The following is a 12,491-nucleotide window of genomic DNA, read 5'->3' as shown; positions in this document are numbered from 1 at the left end:
GCTCTAATGAGGATGGATGGCTCCATATTCACAGTCTGTGATATCACTTCCCCCTCATGCAGTCAGAGGATGATGTATTAATGAACCTTTAAATCACCAGACTCCAAACTGTACTGTCTACATGCTGTCTCTAGGGTCCACAGTCATGGGAAACTCAGAAATAGCTGGGAATATTCAAATTGTGTGTGTGGTTTATCTTATAACATCATAGAAAATTGCTTAGACAAATGTGGGAACACCTTATTTCTGACAGGAGGTACTGATACTGCTAGTGTTCTGAGTTGGTACTAAAGACTACCATTAAATGACATCAAACATCATAACTTGTAAAGCTTTTTAAGCAGCACATTTCCCTTTCAGGACAGTATATTCAGTGTTTATAAAGATGTCTTTGTCTCCTGTCACTCAGTTGTACATGACTGTGGGTACAGCAGGGGTCAGTGTTGTTCTGCCTTATTACGTTTTGTCTTGGTCAAGTCTGTTGTTGTTCTTAGTACAGGCAAGGACCTGTAAAAAGTGATAAATTGTTTCTAGAACACTAGGCTTGATATATACTAGGTATCAGCTTTTGGAACAGTAAGAATTTGTAAAATATTTGTATTTAGCAAGGATGAATTAAAGTGACCGTAAAGACATTTATAATGATGTCCATTTTGATCAAATAAATGCATCCTTGGTAAGCATAAGAGATGATTTTTTAGATTTGATACATACAGTAAAAACAATAATTAAAACCTCTTTCAATGATAAACTGAGAAACCTTACCTTCCCCCAAATGAATGGTAGTGTACAGTACATAACCAAAAAATACAACATACTTTATTACAGACTTTTGCATCATTTACAAGTATTAATTTAGTAGTCCAAAGCAACTTAAATAAACCCAATAAACACAAGCAATTATGCATCATAAATGGTATTAAACTATTTTTTTTAAACATAAAGCAACAGTATTATTCTACACAATTAAAAAATAAAAAAATAAAATATATTACAATGTTACCTGTATGTTATTTCAAGAAGATAGACTTAATTATATATATATATATTCTGAACTATTAATAATATTATTATAACATTTAAAAATATATTTGGAGAAAACGATCTGCAATTAAAGATATACAAAATGAAAAAACTATTAAGATTAGTAAGATTAGTAAATGCTGTAAAACTACTGTTCATACTTAGTTCATGTTAACTTAAGTAGTCATCTAATGTTAACTAATGAACCTTATTGTAAAGTGTTACCATTAAGTCTTTTACTAGTCCTGATATATGCTATTATATCAATTCATTGGCCAGCCATTGGAAAAGCGCGTATTGGTCATTTACTAATTGACAACTAATATGCAATGGAAATGCCTATTGAAAATGCATGGAAGAGCCAATAATGTGTGTATATGCAAGAGTTTGTGTGCTAACGATTGCATTTGTGGTTCCTTGTTTGTACTGAAAAATGTCTGTCATGTTCTAACCTCTTCTTCTCTACTTGCATGTTGCATGCTGCTGTTACAAAGCAGAGGCTGATGAAGGTAAAGAGCATGAATATTGTATATCAGCACAACATGCAAACACCTCATTTGTGTATGTGTGTGTGTATGTATGGGTGTTATCTTAGTTGCCAGACATTTCCATTTGCATTCTTATTGTCTTCTTCTTTCATTTCTCTGCTGGGCTTCTTTTCTTTCAGAGGTTTATAACCATGTCTTAGTCTTGAAGCTTAGATAAAACTTTGGTGGGAATATGTGTGGGTGAGGGAGGGGAGCATCGTAACTTTGTTTTCTTAGAAGGTTCACGTTCTCTGATGTTTCTCCATGTTGTAGACTTTTCATTTCTGCAGTGCTTTTCTGTTGTTAAGACGCAAACACAAACAAAAAGCCTGTTCACTCTCAGTTCTTGTTTATTTTTGGCATTCATCTATTCCACCAGAGGCCTGCGTTGTTTTTCGTCTCTCTCTGCGACCTCTTCTGGTTGCGGCAATCTCACTGCAGCTTGCGTGTCACTCTACTTGTATAGGACTCTGTGATTTGCTCTGAGGTCAGTCGGAGCAATATCCGCTGGAAACAGTTGAAAGCCTTCAAAAGATTTAAAAAAGCTGACACATTTTCTGTGATGTCTAAACATTAAAACTCACAGAAATCATCAATTCTGAAAGTGAGAGTTTTATGTAGTCAGTGGTTCTCTAGAGTGGTTGTCCAAATTTACATTGAATATCAACATGGTACCGAAATAGCTTGTACAAAAAAAATTGTATATACGGTATATATATATTCGCGTTATATATATATTTATATGTGAATATTTCTATTCATATAATTTATATTATATATAAATATATTTAATATATAAACAAAACATACTTAAATGTATACATGCATGTGTATTTATATATAGATAATAAATATACACCGTACACACATATATTATGTATAAAAAAAATTTATTTTGTATGCAATTAATTGCGATTAATCATTGCCCAGAATTAATATTTTTCACTGATGTTTTGTAATTTTTCCAGTAACCGGTAATCATGAAACTCGTCTTTGTTTCAATTGAATCCATCCAATCTCTTGTGGGATTTCTTTTACCTTTTATAGTTTTCTTTATGATTTTTGAAGGATGAGGACATGTCACACAGCCTGTCCATGGCATCTGCTTAATTTGGCAGGTCTTTACCAAGTAACAGATGGGTTTGCATCAAAATACCAGTGACTGACTGGATGACAGATTTGAATTACGAAATATAAGGAAAGAGTTTCTAAGCCCTTCAAAACTGATATTCTAAATAAGCATACTCCTAGTTAGTTGCATTTTATCCTCCACGACCGGAACTAACCTGCAACCTACTTTAATTTGTAATCAACCAGGTGAAAACCACTGCTCTTCTTCATCAAAACTTTTAGATCTTTACCACAAATCTGTATTCTAAAGCTAACATGGCAGTATGTAAATGATGTAATCAGCGGAATTGCGTAAGACTTCTCTAAGATACCATAAGAGCCCCACAGTCATTAGTGTTGCTTCATTCAACATGGTATTTATGCTGTCCCTGTGCATCTCACAGCGGGCCGGAAGCAATTTGCGCGTCACGAGTGGGCACAGAAGGCAGCTTACCTCTTGGGTTGTACCCTAGAAGAGCTCTCGTCTTCTATCTTCAAACACCAGCCCAAAGGAACCTTACAGAGATCCACCTCGTTCCGCCAGGGACCAGATGATGTTGGGACAGGAGACAACTCGGGTAAGATCCTGCATAATACAAAACCTCTGACACAAAGGAATTGTGTTTGCTGGCTTTTGCGGTATTAAAATGTATGTTTTGCCTCACAGCTCCAAAGATCACAGCTCTGGAGTGTCTGGAGGCCATGGCTGCTGGGCTCTACTCTGAACTCTTTACTCTGGTCATCTCGCTTGTTAACCGGTAATGTTCGTTACCTCTCATGGTCAGGACAGTTCTTTTCTTTTTATTAATGTAGGTTTTTAAATTGCCAATCAGACTTTCCAGTTTCACTTGTGAATAAGAAAAAAGCCTGTATTGTTTGGTGAATCTAACATACATTAAATATATATCTATTGTATGTTTGTGCTGTTTAGAGCGCTGAAGTCGAGTCAACATTCCCTGTGCTCTCTGCTTATTGTGGACACACCGGGATTCCAGAACCCAAAGCTGACCAAGCGAGACCGTGGAGCCACCTTTGAGGAGCTGTGCCACAACTACACCCAAGAACGTCTCCAAACGCTTTTCCACGAACGTACTTTTGTACAGGAGCTAGAGCGCTACAAGGAGGTGCAGCAGTCTACCCCGTTACTATCAAATTAGGGCTGCCTAGCGCATCGAGTTAAATCGATGTTCATTTTATTACAATCTCAAATTTAATTATGCAGAGTTAACATGTTTGTCTAAGCTGTTATAATCAAATGTGCTTGCTTGCCTTATTAACAAAATCAATAATCAGTCTAAGTACATGAGCCACGCAGACATCAGTCATACAGATAATGTTCCTGTAAGAAATGAAAATTCAATTCTAAAAATAGATCTGTTTTTTAAATGCATGTTATTGAGCTTATTGCAAAAAGTTTATTCGTATAGGTTTCGTATTCGCATACATTACATTTGTTTTCTTTCATTTAATTATAATGTCATAATTCAATCTTTCCAAAAATCCAATTAACAACCGATGAATAGAAAAAAGTCCCTGCCCTACATTTTTTCTCTATTTTCATGCTTGAGTTTGAATAGATTCTGATTTGAAGCCCCTTACTTGTTTTTTTTGTTTGGCCACGAGGCTGTAAAATCATAGAACAAGAGAAATTATAGTATTAGACACATACAAAAATAGAAACCTTTAACCCAAAAATCAGATTGAAATCATAGCTGACTAATACTCCCTCTATCCCTGTTTAGGAAAACATAGAGCTTGCATTAGATGACATAGAGTCCAGTACATCACTGTCTGTATCAGCTATAGACCAAGCCTCCACTCAAGCATTGGTAAGCAACTCTTTTCTCTCCTCATCTTTTCTTTCCTCCTCAGGTTTTTGTAGTGCATCCCAGCTTGTCCCCAAAGGGGCCTTATCTGGAAAATGTGTGCTTTTCAGTTCTGACTTGAATCACTGAGTTTTTCCTTGCCTCTCACAACGTTGGGGAAAATTCAGTTTGACTGCTTGAAAGTTCTAGTTGATGACTTTTGTGTCCTTTAGTTTGTCGTTTGAGTGCGGACTCAACCTCAAAGTTATCTGTTGTGGTAAGTTATTATATTGTCGTATCTAGCCAGTTGTTGTAGGAGCACTTTGTCAGAAACGTGGCTTTCTGGGAGGTTAATGAGACTAGAGAGGCTGTTCTTTTTCTCTCTCTCTGGGTGTTTGTGTGTGTGTGTGGGCATTTGAGTGGGAAGCACCGTCTCTCTTCCTAAGGCACAACGTTCAACATTGTTAATGAAAGCACTTTTGATGACACTGTCTCTCTTACAAAATGTGTCAGGATCATGCTTAGTAGTCCTTGTTAAATCTGAAGCATATTGGAATCAGAGACGTGTGTGAGGCTGTATGCAGATTTTTTGCTCATATTATTTGTACCTTAGATTGCTCTGACAGCATTTCATTTTGTGTGTGTGTGTTTATACACATATATTTGTGTGTGTGTGTATTTATGTATTTATTTATTAATTAATTAATTTATTTATTTATTACTTAAAATCTAAAAAATTTTTAATTGTCATCTTGACTGAACCTGTATGAGTGGCAGGAACACATGGTACATGTTATGTTTCTCAACAATATAACATTCACACACTGCAGGATAGGGCATTTTATTTAGTCATTTTTTAGATATTGCAGCAACCCATTTCCATTAGTATCTCAGGTAACCGTCTTTATGATTGAATTAATAGATTTCAAAACGCATCCTTGGCTTAAAAAAGGATTTTAGATTACAATGGGTCAGTGATAAGAGCTGATTGCAAAGACAAGGAGTGTGATTTTATTTCTAACAAGCTGCTTTTGAGTATCACTATGAAATGTTTTGAATGCCACCAGTGGTCATGATCACCAATTACGGTTTTGCGACTTGAAGTAGAAATGCAAACACAAATGCCCGTGTAGTCATGTAATCTTTTCTTTGCTTTTCAATTTGCTGAAGTTTTGAAAGAAATTCATAAATTGTCAAATGAGCACTTTAAAAATTAAGTAATTGAAAGCACTCGTTAAAACAACCCTGACGAGTTAATTAGCCAATCTGTGCCTGATAGAAATAGTCCAAGGGATAGTGACGACAGTCTCATCAGTGTGAAAAGTAATATTTAAAGACATATTCTGAGCATATTCATAAGCCAACGTAATTGCTGTAAGTTCTTTTCCGCACCAGTCTCATCCGCAGTTATTCAGCAGCCTGCAAAGTGTCAGTGCGGCAATGCAGAACAAGGGAGAAGCCATTACTGGTATTAATTGCTTAAGTAGACAGCCAGAGCGTAAGGTTTAATAATGCCTGCCTGACTGCCCTGGAGCTCTTACTTAATACAGGCTTTTAATGAGGAGCCCAAGACTAATAGCTCATCTTTTTTCTCCTCGTTTTCTCCTCCTCTCTCTTATTTTATAAAGGATAGTAATTGCTTTCATGTAATGACTAATGTTTTGTTTGAGGTCATTATCGAGATATAAAATGAAAAGTAAATTAAACAATGCACAGTATTGATGAATGAAAGCGGCTTGAATTGCAAGTAAACAAAGTTCTTGAGAGAGATTGAGTTGTTATAGCCACAGTACAGCATATGCTTTTGGGTCCAAGGTCTTGTTATTCACACTGATGATTCATGATGACTGATGATTCAAAAAAGAAATTGAGGAGAGTGATGAGTTGGTAGTGCTTTCAGAAGGTTTAGATGTCCTTTTATAATGGGTCCTTTTTCTGACTGTTCATTTATATGTCAGGCTTTACAGGGTTAAACATTAAAAAGTATTTACACTCTAGCCCAAAAGTGGCGTTGTAACCTAAATTGGGGGCTCGTCCGGGATTTGAATCGGTTGTGTCCCCAGCTCCCTAGTTTATATTACTGACCCCTGTCTACGGTTCAGTCTAACAAAGTGTTCTTGCATGTCCGTATGATTCAGGTACGGACCTTGGCCAGGACAGATGAGGCGAGGGGCCTGCTGTGGCTGATGGAGGAAGAAGCTCTGCAGCCCGGGGGCTCGGAGGAAACTCTATTGGAGAGACTCTTCAGTTATTACAACCCTGTGGATGGAGAGAGCAAAGGTCAGAACACGATACACCTCCCTCATGCCCACTCACGCACATACTATAACACATAGATGTTTATGTATGAAAAGGTCATGCAACCTCATGCGCTCAATGTGTCCCTCAGGCCCCGCCCTGCTGCTGAAGAGTGAGAAGGCGCATCACTTCCTGTTGGGTCACAGCCATGGAACTGACTGGGTGGAGTATGATGCTAGCGGCTGGTTGAGCCATGCCAAACAGAATCCTGCCTCTCAGAATGCAGCCATTTTACTGCAGGACTCTCAGAAGTAAGTACAAACATTTAGAGAACTCCGTCTCTAGGAGTGCTGTGAGTTTGGGTGGTTTATAACCAGGGTAGGATTTATGTTAGGCCTATTGTTATGATTTAATTTCCATGGTTATTCAAACAACGAATGAATTATAGACTATAGAGGAAGAGAGCAAAGAACACAACAGAGCTTTTTGAAACTCTGAATCAGTTAAACCATTGCGTCACAAAATGATTCACTGTTCCGAATCGCTCCAATCCGAACGCGTATCATGAATCTTTTGAATCAGATCGGGACTTCAAAGCGTGTATCACAAATCATTTGATTCAGATCGGGACGTCAGAGCGGGTTCGCAAGATGTTTTTATCATTTATGGTTAAATGTTTCTAAAAGAAGAAAATAAGATGGCAGATAAATTGTAATATTTATTGATTTACAAATACTGTTTTGTATTATACAGTACAATAGTATTTTCATCATTTAAATAATAAAAAAATAAATGTATTTCTGTATAGTAATACTGAATGGGGATTTTTTTTTTTTTTTTGCAGTTACCTGAATTGTTTTGGTCAAATTAACATTTACTATATGTTTAGTGTTCAAAGCTAATGTTGCTTTTACTGAAAAAGCAACTTCTGAGATGTGATTATGTATAATGGCAACATTTTTGCTTATTGCTTTTGCTTTGTGCAGCTTATTTTGTGTGTACTCTGGTCCTTCTCTCTGCAGGAAGAATATCAGCGGCTTGTTTATGGGGCGTTCAGGGGGTGCCACAGTTTTGTCAGGCTCTATTGCTGGGCTTGAGGGCGGATCACAGTTGGCCCTGCGCAGGGCCACAAGCATGAGAAAGACCTTCACTACTGGTGTGGCCGCTGTTAAGAAGAAGTCCCTCTGCATCCAGATTAAACTACAAGTGGTAAGTACTTCAAATATGAAAACTACATCCATACACTAATGCATTCAAAACAGCTAGACAGAGAGCAATGGAATGGAACTTTATCATGGACCTCCTTGACTAGATAAGGAAATGCAGGGCTACAGAGAGACCTTAAAGTTGTCTTCCATCACTGTTTTACTGTGTTCTTATTGTTCCCGAGGCATTGTTAAAATTATATATTTCCTGATCTAGCTGAGTGGGCAAATTTTCAACCTCCTTGTGACTGCTTGGGACATTATCAGACATAATATTTACCGTATTAAAAGTAAATAATAAAAAAATTAAGCCATATGAAAAAATAAACCTGTAAAATAAACATTTGTACTTTAGAAAGAGCTGTCAAAGTAGAGTTCCGGCACTATCAAAATAAAGGTACCACAGAAAAAAACTAAGCGGCTGATAATTAAAGTGTCTTGAAACTTATTGTGACTATGTTGTATGTTTTCCCATAGGATGCGCTGATAGACACAGTGCGGCGATCCAGGGTGCACTTCGTGCACTGTTTGCTGCCTAAAGCGGAGACTTCGGCTGGGGATTTGAAGGTGCTGGGAAGACCCTCTTCTCGCTCTGGGGAGATAGAGGCACACGGAGAAAGCTGTGACAATGGCCTCATGCAGCTGGATGTGTGCTTGCTCCGGGCACAGCTCCGCGGCTCCAAACTGCTCGACGCCCTGCGTATCTACCGCCAAGGTTGTAGTTTAAAAAGCAAGACATTTGAAACATATGATAAAGACCGTGAATGACCCAGGTTATCGATCTGTGACCTTTATTTTGAAGAGAATGTGGAAAAATGTATGAAGAGATTTCAAAGTACAAATTTTCCATGCAGGTTTGACTTTTCCGAATATCACGTTTTTCTCGCAGGGTTGTTGACCTTTGTAGGGCTTATGTGGCCAGACGCTATGTAGAATTCTAGATGTCTTTTTATTTTATTTTTGGAGACGTTCATGGGCTTATTTTGTTTTAGTCTTTTTGAAGACATTGCAGTGAAATCAGCAAAATATCACTGGAAAATCTTTTGGCACATTTCAGCCTAAAGCCCTGAGTAAGCAGAACATTCTCAAGATAAGCGACTGACCAATGCCCTCATCATTGCTTTATGCTGAACCTCCACAGACCTTGTTGCTTTCTATAATCACACATACCCTTCTCCTGTAACGCTCCTGTCATTCGGCTCTCCCCTCCTTAAGGTTATCCCGATCATTTGGTCTTTTCGGAGTTCCGTCGCCGCTTTGATGTGCTGACCCCCCACCTGACGAAGAAACATGGGCGGAACTACATCGTAACCGATGAGAAAAGGGTGAGTGTCCTTTTATGTGTGTGTTTGTGAGTGTGTTGTTTCTCTAAGTGGCGTTTGGCTCCTCCTTCATGAGCTGCTCTTCCATGTAATTGATTATGACAGTGCTCAGGGCAGAGAGCTGTGTTGTTGATTAATGGGGCTGTAGTACACATCTTTTCCCCCTTAATCTCAGCTCTGCTATGGTGACAGGGCAATAAAGGCTTTAATCAGGGCCCAGAGTGACAACTCTATCAGTGGCATCCTGTCCTATCACTGACCCAGCTTTTGTTATTGAGTCTACAAAGATCTGCAATGTCTTAATGTGAACTTTGTGTATACAAAGGATGTATATGTGTATATATATGTACATATTAAATATGTACATTATACATGTGTGTATATATAGTATCAGTTAAACATTTTTACATATTTAATTGAACATAGGTTTCTGATGACCCATGTCATTGATCCAAAGGTATATGCTTAAATGCTTAATTGGCTTTTTACATATATATAAATGGATCTCTTCTCTTCTCTATAATAATACATAATAATAAAATTATATAAAAATATATAGTTTTGAATAAAATTGTTGGACCCAGTTCCAATATCAATGACTGGTACTGTATGTATATTATCTATTTTATAGCACACAGGTAATAGGTCAGTATTAGAAGCTCAAATAGGCCTATATGTATTTCAGGAGAATGATCTTTGTTTTCATGTTGCATTTTGCTATGTTTTTCAGAGGTCTCTTTTTGGTAATGAATTCTCAGCAGATTCCCCATTAGACCTTTGATCTATCTGCTGCTGCTCTGTCTTAGTCATAGCTTTTGGCTTGTCTCTCAACACTGAACCTGTTCACCAGTTGGCCCCTGTGGCCCTGCAGAGAGCACTCAATACCTCCCTGTGGTTTTAGCTCAAACTCTAGCCATTAGTCATCAGTCCACTGAGATTTTTTTAATCCCCTGCCATGTTGTTATTTGCCTGACATCTTGTCAGGAAGAAAGCACTCATGGGTGAGTGGAAGAGAGGGCTCAGACATTAAGACTGTTGTTTGTGACCTGGTTTCCCCAAGGTGGCTTAACTTTTGGACAGAAAGAGCACCCCAGTCAGCACTCTGTCCACTTGGTGCCCTGCTGAGGAGGATGGCATACTAGATCTTTATGTCGGTCTCACTGTTTTATATATGTGTGTGTGTGTGTGTGTGTGTGTGTGTGTGTGTTTCAGGCTGTTGAAGAGCTGCTGGAGTCTCTTGAGCTGGAAAAAAGCAGTTATCACATGGGCTTGAGCAGGGTAAGTCATTCCTCACAATGCATGTACTAAACATTAAAAACGATAGTGTAGCTAATGATTTTATACCTAGAAGTGGCTCATTACCTGCAATACTTTCAAACCCGATTCAAAACAAGTTGGGATGCTGCACAAATTGTGAGTAAAAAAGGAATGGAATAATTTACAAATCTCATAAACGTATATTTTATTCACAATAGAATATAGATAACATATCAAATGTTAAAAGTGAGACATTTTGAAATGTCATGCCAAATATTGGCTCATTTTGGATTTCATGAGAGCTACATATTCCAAAAAAGTTGGGACAGGTAGCAATAAGAGGCCGGAAAAGTTAACTGTACATATAAGGAACAGCTGGAGGACCAATTTGCAACTTATTAGGTCAATTGGCAAAATGATTAGGTATAAAAGGAGCCTCTCAGAGTGGCAGTGTCTCTCAGAAGTCAAGATGGGCAGAGGATCACCAATTCCCCCAATGCTGCGGGGAAAAATAGTGGAGCAATATCAGAAAGGAGTTTCTCAGAGAAAAAGCTTGAAGTCATCATCATCTACAGTGCATAATATCATCCAAAGATTCAGAGAATCTGGAACAATCTCTGTGCGTAAGGGTCAAGGCCGGAAAACCATACTGGATGCCCATAATCTTCGGGCCCTTAGACGGCACTGCATCACATACAGGAATGCTACAGTAATGGAAATTAAAACATGGGCTCGGGAATACTTTCAGAAAACGTTGTCGGCAAATACAATGCACCATGCCATTCGCTGTTGCCGGCTAAATCTCTTAAGGTCAAAAAAGAAGCCATATCTAAACACTGGGCCAAGGCTCATTTAAAATGGACTGTGGCACAGTGAAAAACTGTTCTGTGGTCAGACGAATCAAAATTTGAAGTTCTTTTTGGAAAACTTTGACGCCATATCATCCGGACTAAAGAGGACAAGGACAACCCAAGTTGTTATCAGCGCTCAGTTCAGAAGCCTGCATCTCTGATGGTATGGGGTTGCATGAGTGCATGTGGCATGGGCAGATTACACATCTGGAAAGGCACCATCAATGCTGAAAGGTATATCCAAGCTCTAGAACAACATATGCTCCCATCCAGATGTCGTCTCTTTCAGGGAAGACCTTGCATTTTCCAACATGACAGTGCCAGACCACATACTGCATCAGTTACAACATCATGGCTGCGTAGAAGGATTCGGGTACTGAAATGACCAGCCTCCAGTCAAGATCTTTCACCCATAGAAAACATTTGGCGCATCATAAAAAGGAAGATGCGACAAAGATGACCTAAGACAGTTGAGCGACTAGAAGCCTGTATTAGACAAGAATGGGACAACGTTCCTATTCCTAAACTTGAGCAACTTGTCTCAGTCCCCAGACGTTTGCAGACTGTTATAAAAAGAAGAGGGGATGCCACACAGTGGTAAACATGGCCTTGTCCCAACTTTTTTGAGATGTGTTGATGCCATGAAATTTAAAATCAACTTATTTTTCCCTTAAAATGATAAAGTTTCTCAGTTTAAACATTTATGTCATCTATGTTGTATTCTGAATACAATATTGAAATTTGAAACTTCCACATCATTGCATTCTGTTTTTATTCACATTCTGTACAGTATCCCAACTTTTTTGGAATCTGGTTTGTAAACTATTCACTCTAGCCAGCAGAGTTTTTATGTAATTTAAGTGTCTTGCATGTTTCAACAAAAAAAGAAAAGAAAGAAAAACAGTCAAGATTGAAATTACAGAAAAGTATCAATACACAATGTACAATATCAATATCATGTCAGTTTACTCCTGTTGCATCTGTTTAAATTTAAACTATTGACAACCGCAACCATGAAAGCTTGTGAATGCTTCTTACCAATGCAAGATAACACAAATGACAAATTAAAATGAAAGGATTCCAGGATAAATAACCAGCGGGAAAATATTGCTCACGATTGTGCTTATTAAATCGAGAGAAGCAGAAATTGTGA

At 38.1% G+C, this 12,491-nt stretch overlaps 1 protein-coding gene across 13 annotated transcripts in view; it reads left to right on the top strand.

Annotated features, from left to right (window-relative positions):
• Positions 1-12,491, top strand: part of myo18ab (myosin XVIIIA b) — a 106,042-nt gene that overhangs the window by 53,236 nt on the left and 40,315 nt on the right. For 8 of the 13 annotated variants that reach the window (XM_059514389.1, XM_059514388.1, XM_059514383.1 and 5 more), the window contains 11 exons: positions 1,518-1,532; positions 3,065-3,238; positions 3,328-3,418; positions 3,592-3,784; positions 4,403-4,489; positions 6,604-6,745; positions 6,855-7,014; positions 7,726-7,912; positions 8,386-8,623; positions 9,124-9,233; positions 10,443-10,508. In XM_059514389.1, the coding sequence (XP_059370372.1) occupies positions 1,518-1,532; positions 3,065-3,238; positions 3,328-3,418; positions 3,592-3,784; positions 4,403-4,489; positions 6,604-6,745; positions 6,855-7,014; positions 7,726-7,912; positions 8,386-8,623; positions 9,124-9,233; positions 10,443-10,508 (1,463 nt within the window). The remainder of the gene's footprint in view (positions 1-1,517; positions 1,533-3,064; positions 3,239-3,327; positions 3,419-3,591; positions 3,785-4,402; positions 4,490-6,603; positions 6,746-6,854; positions 7,015-7,725; positions 7,913-8,385; positions 8,624-9,123; positions 9,234-10,442; positions 10,509-12,491) is intronic. The other 5 variants (XM_059514386.1, XM_059514384.1, XM_059514381.1 and 2 more) reach the window with 2 other exon arrangements.

The sequence above is a fragment of the Carassius carassius genome, chromosome 28, assembly GCF_963082965.1.
Source record: "Carassius carassius chromosome 28, fCarCar2.1, whole genome shotgun sequence".
Lineage (NCBI taxonomy): Eukaryota > Metazoa > Chordata > Actinopteri > Cypriniformes > Cyprinidae > Carassius > Carassius carassius.
The sequence above is the reverse complement of the archived record's forward strand: the minus strand, read 5'-3'. Positions and strand labels throughout refer to the sequence as shown.